Consider the following 16,857-nt stretch of genomic DNA (forward strand, 5'->3'; position numbering starts at 1 on the left):
TTTCTTTCTTTCTTTCTTTTTTTTGAAAGAAAATTTAAAATCTTTTTTAAATTACTTAGTTTAGGTTTTGTTGTTGTGAAGAGACACCATGACCATGGCAACTCTTATAAAGGAAAAAATGTAATTAGAGCTGACTTTAAAGTTTTTCTTTATTATTTTTAAATATTTATTTGTTTTTATGTGTGGGTGTGCTTGCCTGCATGTAGGTCTTTGCACCACGTGTTTGCCTAGTGCCTCAGGAGACCAGAAAATGGCGTCAGATCCCTTGGAACGGGAACCAGTGCTCTTTCGTACTCGATGAACCATTTCTCAGACCTATTATCATATCTGAGACAGGGTCTCAACTCTGTAGCCCTGGTCTGGACCTCACCGTGTAGACCAGGCTAGCCTCAAGCTCAGAGATCCGCCTGGCTCTGCCTCCAGAGTGCTGGGCAAAGTTTTTATTTTTGAGACAAGATGGCTGACGTGACTCACCACGGAGGTGCTGACTCACAGGCTTAATGCCGTTGGGGAAGTTTCCTTCTCTCTAAAGTCAACAAGGTTTAAAAGAAGTTGATGGTTATTTTTAAAATGGTCTGTCCAGTCTGACAGGAAACTAATGACCTGCTTCTGTTCTACCTTTTGTCTTTTACCTTACTGATAGTCAGGACAAGGGAAACCACCAGGAGGGGCCATATTGCCAAAGGCTTGTGCTAGGAATGGGGTTTCTCTAGAGAGCATAAATTTTTGAAAATATTCTTTCTTTTCTTTTCTTTCTTTCTTTCTTTCTTTCTTTCTCTCTCTCTCTCTCTCTCTCTCTCTTTTTTTCTTTCATTTGTTCATTCCATCTAATGGACGTTTTTATCAGTAAAATAATTTTAAAATTACCATTTTCTGGTTAGCATGTGAACAGGTTTCTTGAAGGCACACCCATACATGTGTGTCTTTATATGTTGTTCTCATCCCCCCCTACACCTTTATTTTACTACATTTCTTTTTTTTTTTTTTTTTTTTTTTTGCAATAGGGTTTCTCTGTGTAGCCCTGTCGAACAGGCTGGCTTATCCTTACTTTGAGATACACTCTCTCTCTCTCTCTCTCTCTCTCTCTCTCTCTCTCTCTCTCTCTCCAAATCTCTGTCTCTTTGTCTCTCTGTCTCACTCTCTTTCCAAGGTCTCTTAGTCCACAGTGGTCTAGAACTCATTATTATAGCTCAGCCTCCAAAATTCTAGAAATACAGGCATGCACCACTTCTCCCAGTTTATAATAAAATTCAGCAGTTAAAAACCTTGTTTTTGGGGGTTGGGGATTTAGCTCAGTGGTAGAGCGCTTGCCTAGCAAGTGCAAGGCCCTGGGTTTGGTCCCCAGCTCCTAAAAAAAGAAAAAAAAAACAAAAAACAAAAACAAAAAACAAAACAAAACAAAAAAAACCTTGTTTTTTCCAGGTGGTGGTGGTGGTGACAGCAGTGACCCAAACAGCAGCAGCAGTGGCACAGGACTTTAATCTAAACAGAGAGAGCTCCAGGATAGCCAGGGCTACACAGGAACCCTATTTCAAAAATCCATGTATTAAAAAAAGGAAGAGCTAGAGAGATGGCTCAGCGGTTAAGAGCATTGGCTGCTCTTCCAGAGGTCCTGAGTTCAATTCCAAGCAACCACATGGTGGCTCACAACCCTCTGTAATGGGATCTGATGCCCTCTTCTGGTGTGCATGAAGACAGCGACAGTGTGCTCACATATGTGGAATAAATAAATAAATCTTAAAAAAAAAAAAAAAAAACAAGTAAGCAAGTGAATAAATAAAAAATGGGGAATGAGAAAAACATATAATGACGTGAATGTGCTTTTGTGAAAACTGAAAGTTCACACACTAACCAAAAATGTTAATTAAAGATTGTTTTATAGCTTTAAAAAAAATCTTTTAGCTCTCCATGAATGGTGGACTTTAGGGGAAGAAAGAAGGATGGATGCCAGGGAATGGGAGAGGGGTGAGCTAAATGTTTAATGGGGATGGTTTCAGTTCGGAAAGATGGCGGTCGTGGTTCAGTTTTGTATCCCAGCACTTGGAAGGCTGGTGCAGGAGGATTACCTGGGGTTTGTGATCAGCCTGCGCTAAATAGTGAAAGGACAATATAGGTTGGGGATTTAGCTCAGTGGTAGAGCGCTTACCTAGCAAGCGCAAGGCCCTGGGTTCCGTCCCCAGCTCCGAAAAAAAAAACAAAAACAAAAACAAACAAACAAACAAAAAACCAAAAAGAAACCCCATGTGTCTCCATTTTAAGGACCAAGCCTGATTTCAAAAAAGGCATGGCTCAGCGATTAAGAGCACTAACTGCTCTTCCAGAGGTCCTGAGTTCAATTCCGAGCAACCACATGGTAGCTCACAACCATCCATAATGAGATCTGATGTCCTCTTCTGGTGTGCCTGAGGACGGTTACAGTGTATTTATATACAATAAATAAATCTTTAAAAAAAAAAAAAAAAAAAAAGGCCATAAGGCACCAGCTCCAGGATCAGCCCATAAGACCCCAGAAACTAAACCAGACTATAAAATCCAGAAAATATCTCCCTTCCAAAGGACAGCCTGGGGATAACCACAAAAATGGGGAAATATCTTATCTCAGGACGGGCCATCTGCACTGGGCAGCCCTATCTCACCCTGTGGTTAAATATTTATGACATAGAAATGCAGACCACTGGGGTTGGGGATTTAGCTCAGTGGTAGAGCGCTTGCCTAGCAAGCACAAGGCCCTGGGTTCTGTCCCCAGATCCAGTAAAAAGAAAAGAAAAAGAAATGCAGATCACTGACCACCTGTTACCCCTAGCACTGACCAATGAAATTTTAGATTAGATTTCCTAATCCTTCTAGAGAGTTCCCCCTGTTCCCAATAAGAAGGTCTGCATGCTTTTGCCTGGGGTCGTCATTTTAGAGAATGGTTGTCCCCCGTGTCCTGTTTGCTTCTGCAGAATAAATGCTCTTTGTCTTTGCACGCTATCTGAGTCCCGGGTCTTCAACGATGTTCGGACCCTTACATCCTATGAACCTGTCCCTCAAGAGAGCAGAGGGGTCTGGAGAAAGGGTCCAGAGGTTACAAACACTTGGTAGAAGATGACAGTTTGGGGTTGGGGATTTAGCTCAATGGTAGAGCACTTGCCTAGCAAGCGCAAGGCCCTGGGTTCGGTCCCCAGCTCCGAAAAATAGAAAAGAAAGAAAAAAAAAAAGAAGAAGAAGATGACAGTTTGGTTCCCAGGCCCCACTGGGCAGCTTGAGGTCATATATAACTCCAGTGCTAATGAAAATGAATTCCTCACTTCCTTCTATCAAGTACTACATGCACCTGGTGCCCAGACCATACGGCAGGTGAACACCCATACACAGAGAATAAAAAGAATCAAACCTTGAGATAAACAGGGGCCATTGCGATGGCTTAGTGAATAACATGGTAGCTATAAGTTCAACTGCACGTGTGTAAAGTGACTCCACACTGTTCATCTTCAGCCTCCACATGCATAACATGCAGCCCACACTTCCACTCCCAATCACACACACACACACACACACACACACACACACACACACACACACACGTTTTCTAACTTTTGCCAGGTGGTGATAGTGGATCTCTGAGTTTGAAGCCAGCTTGGCCTACAGAGTGAGTTCCAGGAGATCCAGGGCTACACAAAGAACCCCCACCCCACCCAAGTCCTGGGAGGGAAAAACAGAAAAAAAAGGAAGATATTTTAATGTAGGCTTAGGCGTGGTATTGGGGTCCACAGAGTGTGGGTAAGGGCTCTACTGTTCCTTTCTTTCTTTCTGTCTGTCTCTCTCTGTTTTCTCTCTCTCTTCTCTCTCTCTCTCTCTCTCTCTCTCTCTCTGTGTGTGTGTGTGTGTGTGTGTGTGTGTGTGTGTGTGTGTGTATGTGTGTGATTTGAAGTTATCTTTCTCCGGGGTTGCTAGGAAACCTCAATGAATCGACTGAGAGGGTGCCTGACAGGGAAGCAGTTGCTAAGGGCCTAGTCAAGCCCATAACAATACAGGAAGTCGGGTACCTTTAATATAAACAGTGTGAGATTCTCCAGTGATGAGTGCGGGAAGGAAGGAAGGAAGCCACGCCCAAGATGATCAGTGTCAGGCCTTAAGCCTGGTTCACTGTTACATAAAGTACCTGAATGAATATGAAGGCAATATAAACTCTGCGGAGTCACCCTTTACAAAACAAAAAATATTAGCTGTATTGGATCTCGTTTATGTATTTGATTTTACTGGCTACGGTCAGGCCTCAGCTCGGAAAGCAGAGAGAAAAATACTGCCTGTTTATGAACAAGGGTAGAAAGACTGGATTCAGCGAGCCTCAGCTCACACAGGACCAGCCTGGGATCTATATGTTTCTAATTTTGGAAGTTCTGAAGAATTACTTGGTTTGGGTTTTTATTGTTGCTGTTGTTGGTTTGGGGGCTACACACAAAGAAACCCTATCTCGGGGGCGGAAGGACACACACAGACAAAAAAGAACGAAAACCGCGTGGTGCCCAGAGCTAGCGTCTGACCTGCAAGGTGGGCTGTGGCTGGGCCAAGTCCAGCCTTTCTATGCTTGTTCATAAATAGGAAGCGGAACACAGCACCCTGTTTTTCTCTCTCCCTTTGCTCTACATGCTGAGGCCGGCCCTTGGCCTAGGTAACCTTGTCTGGTTAGATAACCCGTGACAAAACAGATTTCTGGCTCCACACTTCCTTCTGAGGAGAAAAACACCAACTGACCCTTGTGTTTTGTACCGTCCCCTATTACAGAATCCAGTCACACGCCAGGTGTGGCCTTCAGATCAGGATGACACAGCAGCAGGGACACGCAGGCCACAGCCACCCATCCCCCACACCCAACCGAACAGCCCAGCACACGTAGGCGTCCTCAGCCAATCCCTCCCTGTTGCTGGGCCTCATTCTCTGTCCCCATTGGTGCGGCTTCTGAAGCAATCGTCCCTGGTAACCTGCAAAGGACGGATCTGGGTGTGGAACGAACCGCAAAAGGAATTCAGTGAGTCACGGGACTTCTAGCACATTCTAGCATTTCCCGTTCTAGGTCAGGAGGTTTGGGACTTTAGGGCTGTGACTTGATACCTAAGTCCTTGAGGCCAAGTAGGACATGGAGACATTGGAGCCCCTTTCAGAAAATAGACCAGCAACTACCGTTAATCTGCACCCAGGTTCTCTGTAAGGGAAATCTGAGGACACAGGATTCCATATGGGTGGCAGTGCCTGTCACTGTGATTTGTCTATGAGTGTCTCCGGCATCAGTGACTAATATTATCTCCTCCTTAACCCTCAAGGGTTGAAACAAACTTGCTGGGCGGCTCCTGGCCGGAAGCTGCTGTGCTGGGGTGCAGTGCGAGCTCTGACGGGGAAGCCATTTGCTTTCGTCTTGCTTGCCTGTGCCTTTTAGAAGCAGGTCATCTCCGTTGTAAGAACTCACTGTGCATGGGTTATTAAAAACAAAACAGGGGGCGGGCGTTGGGATGTAAAGTGAACAATATTAAAAAAAGAATTAACAAAACAAAAACCAGTTTGGTTGTGAACTTAAGAGGGGGACTAGGAAGGGGTAAAGAAGAGTTTCAGGGAGGAAGTAGGGAGGTATGATTAAAAATACATTGTATGTTATGTGTAAGGCTTGAATGTCTACCAGCAGACACCCTCTCCCTCCAGTGATCGCGAGAATGCGAAGGCAAGAGGTTTATTTTCCTGCACTTCAGGATCAACCTTCAATCAGTCCCTCATGGCGAGTGACTAGAGGATGACCCCAAATGGCTTTAACGAGCAGTTTTTATACTTTTTAAGGGTACAGGGTACATCAGCAAGGTTACAGTTTAAACTTATTGGCTAAGCATATTGACCTTTGAATCTATTGGCTAGCAAGCATATGGCATGCATTTCTGGGTCTTTCTGGAACCAGAGAGTCATACATTCTGCGTTTTTTGTTTTTTGTTTTTTGTTTTTTTGTTTTTTTTTTTGTTGTTGTTGTTGTTGTTTCAAGAATGTTCCTGCACCTCCCGAGAACTGTGGGTTGAGAACGGGACTTGGCCTAGCCTTGACCTGAGGCCGCAGGTGTAAGGCTGACAAAAGCCCGTCAGGGTGCTTCATATGAAATTCTCAAAGACTATTTTAACATTATTTTAAAATGGGAGGGTGGGGGTTGGGGATTTAGCTCAGTGGTAGAGCACTTGCCTAGCAAGCGCAAGGCCCTCGGTTCGGTCCTCAGCTCTGAAAATAAAATTAAATTAAATTAAATATTAAATGGGAGAGTGGAGCCAGGGGTGGTGGACCTTTAGTCCCACCGTGATTCAGGAGGCAGAGGCAGGAGGAGCTCTGTGAGTTCGAGGCCAGCCGGGTCAATTCCAGAACATCTGGGACTACCTAGAGAAACCCTGTCTCAAATCAAAACCAAACCAAAGCAAAAAAAAAGTTCATGTGTCGATTTTCAGAGAACTTATCTCTTGAGTCAAAAAGTCAAAAATATTTTCTTCTTTTGACAGAAATTAGCATATGTTAACTCTTCATAGCAATGGGTTTCATTATGATGTGCTCATAATATAAGGCATTTTTATTATCATGGTTGTTGGAAATTAGATCATGTATTTCTTACACATTTACACTTATAATTTTCTTTTGGCCCCAGACTCTTGAGGACTTCTTTTCAAGGTAACCTTGACCAGGTCAGGCCATCTAGTTTTGTTGTTTCTCTTCTCCCTCCCCCACTACTAAAATCCAGGCCGCTTGGCTCTGAATCTTCTAGACTCTGGAAAGAGCTGATGACTCAGCCAAGAAACAGGAGTCACAAGGCTGAAGCAAAGCAATTGCCAAATATAGCGAGGTGTGGCTGGAAGCCAGTGTCACTTTAAAACCAACTTCGGTGTGTTGTTCCCTTCAGCAAAACTTCTGTCTGAATTCCAGAAAGAACTGACCCGCACAGAAATCTGCCTCGGAAACCACCAAGGCTTCCCAGAAACCCAGAGAATGACATTTTAATGTTCCAGTGGCATAGGACTTTGATTTGTGGAAAATCACCAAAAGGAAAATCTATTCTGAATACCTGAAATGAAAATGCATTTTGAGGGGTTGGGGATTTAGCCCTGGGTTCGATCCCCAGCTCCGAAAAAAAGAAAAAGAAAATGCATTTTGAACAATACTCCTGATCTTGAATGTTTATGAATTCCTAACCAGGGAGCTAGACAGGCCTGAAATCTCAGTATCTGGGTGGCTAGAGGCAGGAGGATCATTACGAGTTAAGAGTCCAGCCTGATTGATCTATGTCATGAGTCCCAAGGTAGCCAGGGCTACATATGGAGACCCTGTCTCAAAAAAAAAATCTCAAAAAAAAAAAAAAATGTTGAGATTAAAGGCATTTAATAGTGTGTGTGTGTGTGTGTGTGTGTGTGTGTGTGTGTGTGTGTGTGTGTGCATGCTACATGTATGTGAGTGCCCCTAGGGACATTGGACCTCCTTGAAGCCTTGAGAAGCTTTGGAGTCAAAGGCCTTTGTAAGCTAGCTGCCTGACAGGGTTGCTCGGTATTGAACTCTGGAAGAAGACCTGCTCTTACTGCTGAGCCATCTCTCTACCCTAGGGATTCAATTCTTACCTTCTAAGGTCTCAGGCCTTACATTTCAAAAACCTGAATAGGCTGAATTTTACAAGTGGGGTATATGTTTGCTGTAATCTGAACATTGTACTAAACGTGTACTTTGTGTGTGTGTGTGTGTGTGTGTGTGTGTGTGTGTGTGTGTGTGTGTTTGTTTGGTTTTGGTTTTTTTCAAGACGAGGTTTCACTGTGTAGCCCTGGTAGACCAGCACTTAGAGGCAGAGGCAGAAGGATCTCTGTAAACTTGAGACCAGCCCGGTCTACGAAGCCTATTCCAGGACAGCCAGGGCTACACAGAAAAACCCTGTCTGAACAACAAAAATTAAAAAAATAGGGTTTCGATGGGTTCAGTCTCAGAATATGAACAACATTTGATATTTTGACCTTTCCTTAGTGACAATCGAACAGAAAACAGAACCTTCTCGAATCCAAGGACACCAGACATAAACAGACTTAGGAAGAATCTGGAAAGATCTAGTGCTCACTGGGCTTCAGATCTAATGCCAACAGTTTTCAAGAACTGTGAGGACTGACTGCTTTTCTTGACGAATTCAGACTCGTTTTCCCAAACTGGGGAGAGATCCCCCCCCCGTTTTTTTTATTAAAAAAAAACCGTTGTCATTTCCCTTGTTATGAGATTTGCACAGTCATCCATCCTGTCACCGTGCCAAAACAAAGAGGGCTGGGCACAGTGACGACCGACTCGAGTTGAGGGAACTTAGGAGCCGAGGCCACCAATGGAATACCAGTGTAACAAGAGCCAAAGCCCTAGGTCCCCCTAATAGAAAGAGGCGACTGGGACCCTTGACGGTGGGGGTGGGGGGCAGTTGGTGGGTCTCCGGCTCGCTTAGCCACAGTGCGCCTGCGCCGAGGTCCGCTCCGGCTGCAGTGATCCCTGCCGCGTTTTAGCGCCGATCACCTCACAGGCGCTGATCCCTCCGCGGGGTCGCGCAAGGTCGCAGTCCTGCCCCTCCACACAAAGCCCCTCACTCTCTGGCCTTCGCAGTCGAGCAACCCCATGAAGCGATCTTAATGGTTTTAGCCTGTCGCTTCCATTGCAGAGATTGGACCGGGCATTAAAAAGTAGTCCCCAACCGCATTTCCGCGGAGGAATCCAGGGGTGGGCGGGGCTTCCGATGACTATATAAAGAGACGCCTCGCGTCCCGCAGCTAGTTCCGTCGAGACCGCGAGTTCCGTCTCTATTCTTTTGTGAGGACTGCTGCCACCACCGCTGGTGAGGAGAAAGCCGCCACACCCGGCGGGGGCGGGGAGGCGGGAGGGGGCGAGAGACAGCCCGCGGCCCGGACGTTTGGTTTCCGTGGCCCGCGAGGACGGCTGCTGTCCTGAGGCCGAGGACCGGGAGGCAAGATGGCGGCCAAATGGAAGCCTGAGGGGGAAGACGCGCGGCCCTGACGCGCTGGACCAGGTTGGGGGAAGCAGGCCCGCGAGGCCGCTTGCCGCCGGTTAAGCCGGGAACGTCAGAGGCTTGGGTTGGGAACTGAATTCGGTTGGCGCGCTGTAGGAGCCTCTGATGTGAGAACTGTGGGTATTGGACGGGAGGGAGATGTCGGTTACCCGGAATTCGTCGGTTGCTAAATACAGGAGTGCGATTGGGAAGGGAGGGGGAGGGTGGCGGTCCAGCCTAGCCTATCGCCCCAGTGACGTCGCGGTTTGTGTGGTCTCACAGTGTATAGTGACGATGGCTTTAGCTTTCCCTCAGTTGTAGGACCGGGTTTGGGTCTCGGCCTCCGGTAGCCTCTCCAGAGTAAACAGGAACCGGAAATTCAGAGGGGGAACGTGAGCCTTACTTACATTGAGTCTTTCCTTGTCTCGCTACACGAATATGGCTGCGGAAACTATTTATTAGACAAGGGTGGTTTTTCTTTTCTTTCTTTTTTTTTTTTTAAGATTAATTTCTTCAGACACACCAGAAGAGGTGTGATCAGATCTCATTACAAATGGTTGTTAGCCACCATATGGTTGCCGGGAATTGAACTCGAGACCTCTGGAAGAGCAGTCAGTGCTATTAATCACTGAGTCATCTTACCAGCCTGACAAGGGTTTTAAACTTTAAAAAAATCTCTGCCTCTACCACCCATATGATGAGGTCCAAGGCCAGTGCCACTTACCCCAGACTACTTTTTTCTTTTTAATAGAGTTTATTCAGGGCATGGGAAAGGGGAGTTGAGGAGGGAGTAAAAGGGGGGGGCTGGTCGGAACATGTGGAGAGAGAGCAGGGAGGAGAATGGGGAGAGAAGGGACAGATAGGGTGAGACTAAGAGGTTAAGAGGATAAGAGAGTAAGAGTAAACTACTTTTTTTAATTGTTCAGACAAAAGCTTGGGGGGAAGGAGAGTTGAGGCAGGATCTCACTGTCTCAGGCTGACCTCCCAATTCACGAAATCTGCCCACCTCAGTGTCCCCAGTGCTGGGAAGAAAGATATGAACTTAGTTCAGTTTTGTAGTAGTAACTGGCTCTATCTACCAGTTGGGACCTGAATCTGAGATTTCCAACTATTGCCTTCTAAGCTCTTGAGTTTCTGACTTCTTTGGAGTGGGTCCTCCTAAACCCCCCCCCCCCGAAGGTGTTATGTGGGTCAGGCTTTTCTCCAAACTGCAAATAGTCAGGGACTGACTTTCAGCAGTTGGGTACTGAACTCTCCACCCTGCCAACTTGGTAATAGACAAGGTTTACCATGCCTAATATTCATAACTTTGTTCCATCAAGACTTTTATTTTCTTGTTGGTTTTAGGGGGTAAAATTCAAAACAGTCTGTGTAGCTATTTAGACTAAACTACTAGCCACGTCACAGATCCAACGGTTGGTGGCACTCTAAAGAATTTGTGTCATTCCTGACCTGTTTTTTGTTTTTTTTTCCATAGACAATGCAGATCTTTGTGAAAACCTTAACTGGTAAGACCATCACCCTGGAGGTCGAGCCCAGTGACACCATTGAGAATGTCAAGGCAAAGATCCAGGACAAGGAGGGCATCCCCCCTGACCAGCAGAGGCTGATCTTTGCAGGCAAACAGCTGGAAGATGGCCGCACCCTGTCAGACTACAACATCCAGAAGGAGTCTACCCTGCACCTGGTCCTGCGCCTCAGAGGGGGCATGCAGATCTTTGTGAAGACCCTGACAGGCAAGACCATCACCCTGGAGGTCGAGCCCAGTGACACCATTGAGAATGTCAAGGCAAAGATCCAGGACAAGGAGGGCATCCCCCCTGACCAGCAGAGGCTGATCTTTGCAGGCAAGCAGCTGGAAGATGGCCGCACCCTGTCAGACTACAACATCCAGAAGGAGTCCACCCTGCACCTGGTCCTGCGCCTCAGAGGGGGCATGCAGATCTTTGTGAAGACCCTGACAGGCAAGACCATCACCCTGGAGGTCGAGCCCAGTGACACCATTGAGAATGTCAAGGCAAAGATCCAGGACAAGGAGGGCATCCCCCCTGACCAGCAGAGGCTGATCTTTGCAGGCAAGCAGCTGGAAGATGGCCGCACCCTGTCAGACTACAACATCCAGAAGGAGTCCACCCTGCACCTGGTCCTGCGCCTCAGAGGGGGCATGCAGATCTTTGTGAAGACCCTGACAGGCAAGACCATCACTCTGGAGGTCGAGCCCAGTGACACCATTGAGAATGTCAAGGCAAAGATCCAGGACAAGGAGGGCATCCCCCCTGACCAGCAGAGGCTGATCTTTGCAGGCAAGCAGCTGGAAGATGGCCGCACCCTGTCAGACTACAACATCCAGAAGGAGTCTACCCTGCACCTGGTCCTTCGCCTCAGGGGGGGCATGCAGATCTTTGTGAAGACCCTCACAGGCAAGACCATCACCCTGGAGGTCGAGCCCAGTGACACCATTGAGAATGTCAAGGCAAAGATCCAGGACAAGGAGGGCATCCCCCCTGACCAGCAGAGGCTGATCTTTGCAGGCAAGCAGCTGGAAGATGGCCGCACCCTGTCAGACTACAACATCCAGAAGGAGTCCACCCTGCACCTGGTCCTGCGCCTCAGAGGGGGCATGCAGATCTTTGTGAAGACCCTGACAGGCAAGACCATCACCCTGGAGGTCGAGCCCAGTGACACCATTGAGAATGTCAAGGCAAAGATCCAGGACAAGGAGGGCATCCCCCCTGACCAGCAGAGGCTGATCTTTGCAGGCAAGCAGCTGGAAGATGGCCGCACCCTGTCAGACTACAACATCCAGAAGGAGTCCACCCTGCACCTGGTCCTGCGCCTCAGAGGGGGCATGCAGATCTTTGTGAAGACCCTGACAGGCAAGACCATCACTCTGGAGGTCGAGCCCAGTGACACCATTGAGAATGTCAAGGCAAAGATCCAGGACAAGGAGGGCATCCCCTGACCAGCAGAGGCTGATCTTTGCAGGCAAGCAGCTGGAAGATGGCGCACCCTGTCAGACTACAACATCCAGAAGGAGTCTACCCTGCACCTGGTCCTTCGCCTCAGGGGGGGCATGCAGATCTTTGTGAAGACCCTCACAGGCAAGACCATCACTCTGGAGGTCGAGCCCAGTGACACCATTGAGAATGTCAAGGCAAAGATCCAGGACAAGGAGGGCATCCCCCCTGACCAGCAGAGGCTGATCTTTGCAGGCAAGCAGCTGGAAGATGGCCGCACCCTGTCAGACTACAACATCCAGAAGGAGTCCACCCTGCACCTGGTCCTGCGCCTCAGAGGGGCATGCAGATCTTGTGAAGACCCTCACAGGCAAGACCATCACCCTGGAGGTCGGAGCCCAGTGACACCATTGAGAATGTCAAGGCAAAGATCCAGGACAAGGAGGGCATCCCCTGACCAGCAGAGGCTGATCTTTGCAGGCAAGCAGCTGGAAGATGGCCGCACCCTGTCAGACTACAACATCCAGAAGGAGTCCACCCTGCACCTGGTCCTGCGCCTCAGAGGGGGCATGCAGATCTTTGTGAAGACCCTGACAGGCAAGACCATCACCCTGGAGGTCGAGCCCAGTGACACCATTGAGAATGTCAAGGCAAAGATCCAGGACAAGGAGGGCATCCCCCCTGACCAGCAGAGGCTGATCTTTGCAGGCAAGCAGCTGGAAGATGGCCGCACCCTGTCAGACTACAACATCCAGAAGGAGTCTACCCTGCACCTGGTCCTTCGCCTCAGGGGGGGCATGCAGATCTTTGTGAAGACCCTCACAGGCAAGACCATCACTCTGGAGGTCGAGCCCAGTGACACCATTGAGAATGTCAAGGCAAAGATCCAGGACAAGGAGGGCATCCCCCCTGACCAGCAGAGGCTGATCTTTGCAGGCAAACAGCTGGAAGATGGCCGCACTCTGTCAGACTACAACATCCAGAAGGAGTCCACCCTGCACCTGGTCCTGCGCCTCAGAGGGGGCATGCAGATCTTTGTGAAGACCCTCACAGGCAAGACCATCACCCTGGAGGTCGAGCCCAGTGACACCATTGAGAATGTCAAGGCAAAGATCCAGGACAAGGAGGGCATCCCCCCTGACCAGCAGAGGCTGATCTTTGCAGGCAAGCAGCTGGAAGATGGCCGCACCCTGTCAGACTACAACATCCAGAAGGAGTCCACCCTGCACCTGGTCCTGCGCCTCAGAGGGGGCATGCAGATCTTTGTGAAGACCCTGACAGGCAAGACCATCACTCTGGATGTCGAGCCCAGTGTTAACACCAAGAAGGTCAAACAGGAAGATACTCGTACCTTTCTCACCACAGTATCTAGAAAGAGCCCTTCTTGTGCTTGTTCTTGGGTTTGATGGGGAGGTGTCTTAGTTTTCCCTATCTTTTAAGCTGTTAACAAGTTTCATTGCACTTTGAATAAAGTTCTTGCATTCCCAAAAGTCTCCTGAGTTTTTTGTGTTTGCTTCCTTCAAATTGGATGTGGAGAGTATCTCGTTTGTGTCATCAGTGTAACTTATCAGGTAAGAAAACATTGAAATAGGAAGTAAATGGTAAATATTGGGGTGTAAAAACATTTTCCCCCTAAGAACTTTTCTCAGTGTATAGCCTTGGCTGTCCTGGATCTCTTTCTGTATACCAGTCTGCCCTCAAACTCAAAGATCCACCTGCCTTTTTTTTTTTTTTTTTTTTTTTTTTTTTTTTGGAGCTGGGGACCGAACCCAGGGCCTTGCGCCCAAGTGTAAGCGCTCTACCACTGAGCTAAATCCCCAGCCCCCACCTGCCTCTTAAGTGCTGGGATAAAAGGGATTTGCCATCACTACCCTGGGTATTCTAAGGTTTTAAAGGGTTTTTGTTTTAAGTTGTTAGGGTGTTAGTATTTAACCTATTTGTACCTATGAAGGAGGTCAACAGAGGATGTTCAGTCCCCTGGTATTAAACTACCATGTGAAGTTGGCAACTGAACTTAAGTCTTACAAAAGGGACAATTTCTGAGCCATCTTTCCAGCTCTAGAATGTTATATTTCTTTTTTTTTTTTTTAATATTATTTATTTATTTAATGTATGTGTGTGTGTGTACACTGTCACTGTCTTCAGACACACCAGAAGAGGGCGTCAGATCCCATTACAGGCGGTTGTGAGCCACCATGTGGTTGCTGGGAATTGAACTCAGGACCTCTGGAAGAGCAGTCGGAGCTCTTAACTGCTGAGCCATCTCTCCAGCCCCCGAATGTTACATTTCTAAAAGGATGTTTAAAAATACAATTGAAGGGGCTGGAGAGATGGCTCAGTGGTTAAGAGCACCGACTGCTCTTCCTGAGGTCCTGAGTTCAAATCCCAGTTCAAATACAATTGAAGGTTCAAATTTAATTATGCAAAGTATATGTTTGCAGGTGTGGATGATTGAGGCAGTTGTGGATATAAGGTCACTTACAGTGAGCCACCTGATAATGGCTGTTCAGAAGTAAACTCTGGGTTTTCTGGGGAGTTAGCATCTGTTTTCAATTGTCTCAGGCCCTAATTTTCTGTAAAACAAGGTAATCATCACTTAGTTGTACTGAGGACATTAAGAATAGTAATAGAAAAAAAAAAAAAAAAAAAAAAAAAAGGAATGGTAATAGTGAAAGTAGGTGGCTGAAGTGAGCATGGTAGCACTTTCAAGCCTAGAACCAGAGGCAAGCAAGAGTTCCAGGCCAGCCAAGACTATAGTTAGAGACCTGTCACACACAAAAAATTGATTTCCCCGGGTTTTATGTGATTACAGTTAAAAGTTTTTTTTATGTTATGTAATTGATAAGTAGTATTGATCTGAATTTGCCCAAGTGTGTCTAGTCAGGTTAAGTATGTTGTGATTGGCGTGGAGAGGTCATTCACAGGAGGTTGGAGTGATGTTTTTTTTTTTGTTTTTTTTTTTTTTCTTTCTTTCCAGAGCTGAGGACCGAACCCAGGGTCTTGCGCTTGCTAGGCAAGTGCTCTACCGCTGAGCTAAATCTCCAACCCCGGAGTGATGTTCTTGTAAGGGACGTTGTACTCACTGCCACTTGTCCAGAGTGGTCCAGTAACTCTAGCCTTAGCATGCACCTCCACTAAGGATTCAAAGTCTACATAACAATCATTTTATAAAAACTGATAACTGAAAAAGATGAGTGTAATTTGTTTTGGCTGTCCTGGAACTTGTGCCACCAAGCCAGACTGGCTTGACTTGTCTATTCTGTGTGGAAAGTACAGGGTATCCTGTGAAGATAATCCTGGACTTTTTCTCAGTTCATAGTGAGAGCTATAAAGTTTTTGTTTTGGGATGATGTTGAATAATGGAATAACCAGCCTTAGCCATGTAAGCATATGACTTGTCATGGAGTTAAAATTCACCTTTTTAAAATTCTAGTTCTGGGGGCTGGATAGATGGCTCAGCGGTTAAGAGCACCTGACTACTCTTCAGAGGTCCTGAGTTCAAATCCCAGCAACCACATGGTGGCTCACAACCGTCTGTAATGGATCTGATGCCCTCTTCTGGTGTGTCTGAAGACAGCTATAGTGTACTCACATATATAAAAATCTTTAAAAGATTCTAGTTCTGTTTAGTGAGAACACATGGTGTAGTCCAGACTAGCTTTGGACTTGCTATGTTTCTGTCTCAACCTCCCTAATGTCAGAATTAAAAGGTCAGAGGTAGCCCACTTGGTTTTTCCAAAGGACCAAGGTTCAATTTCTTGTACCTCATCACAGATCATTTGTTACTCCAGATCTAGAGGATCTCTGGGCTTCTGGATAGCAGGCAGGCAAAACAATACAAAGATTTTAAGTTAAAGGCATAGCTTGGTGGTGGTGAATGTGTTTACTTCCAGCAGAAGTAGGCAAAGTTAGGTGTTCAGAGTGAATTCCTGGATAGCCAGGGCTACACAGAAACCATTGAAATTAGAAGCATGGTTGCCATGCTCAGTACACTTATTTGTCATTAAGCAATTGCTGTTCTTCAGCCTTTAGCCAAGGGTCCCACCACAGTTGAAATTAAACCACTGAAATTATAGCAGGTAAGAGGTCTCAACCACTCCACACATCTGCCCACATTTTCTACATGTGTGAAGATGGAAGTTTTCCTTATGTAGTACCCAGAGTGCCCTCTCTTCAGGTGTATCAGCAAGTGCTGACTGACCTATTGCTCATAGTATTTGAATATATGCTACTTCGTTTTAAATATTCAGTTTACTTCATAATGGGAACTTTGCCATCCTTGCTTTTGGCTGGTGTTCCCACTCCGATTGTGTGCTCAGCTTTATGCACACTAAGGTCCTCAGAAACACTGGGAGAGCACTAGGCTATGCATTGACCCCCCCTGCATATTTTCACTTCAGATTTCAGTATGGTCGAGTCTAACTGCCTTTCATCATATGCAAAGGGGAGAGACTCCTTTTCTCAAAAACAGGAAGCCAAGGTAACAGAACTGTACTGTTAGGAGCATTTGAAGATAGTTGCTCTGCTTCCCAGAGTCCTTGGTATAATGAATCGAGTTTAAAGCACTCCATAGTTTGAATTCACATTTGGAACCAAAAGTTCACTTACAGAGGTGGGGTTGAGTCAGAAAGGCCTGACTAGTGTACTAGTGTACTAACCACTTAACCACTTGTAACTCAAGCTCTAAGGGGAACCAGCAGCAGGCACCTGCACTCAAATGTTCATACTTCCAAATGGGCTGTCCTGGCAAGCAATACTCTCTTCTCCCCAAAGAGGGCACCACTGGGACACATGCAGGCTTAGTAATGAAGGCTGCAGTGCCCCAAGATGTTGCAGTTGGCTAAGCAATTGTTTTCCAGCCAGTAGCCAAGGGTCGCACACAGTTGA

At 46.8% G+C, this 16,857-nt stretch overlaps 1 protein-coding gene across 1 annotated transcript; it reads left to right on the forward strand.

The window, feature by feature from the left end:
- Positions 1 to 8,601: 8,601 nt before the first annotated feature.
- On the forward strand, positions 8,602 to 13,460 carry Ubc (ubiquitin C). The gene is given in 4 exon segments (XM_032887270.1): positions 8,602 to 8,842; positions 10,491 to 11,968; positions 11,970 to 12,016; positions 12,019 to 13,460. Coding segments are annotated over 3 exon segments (2,880 nt in total). The 5' UTR covers positions 8,602 to 8,842; positions 10,491 to 10,493; the 3' UTR covers positions 13,377 to 13,460.
- The last annotated feature ends 3,397 nt before the right edge of the window (positions 13,461 to 16,857 follow it).

This window comes from Rattus rattus, chromosome 16, assembly GCF_011064425.1.
Source record: "Rattus rattus isolate New Zealand chromosome 16, Rrattus_CSIRO_v1, whole genome shotgun sequence".
In the NCBI taxonomy this organism is placed as follows: domain Eukaryota; kingdom Metazoa; phylum Chordata; class Mammalia; order Rodentia; family Muridae; genus Rattus; species Rattus rattus.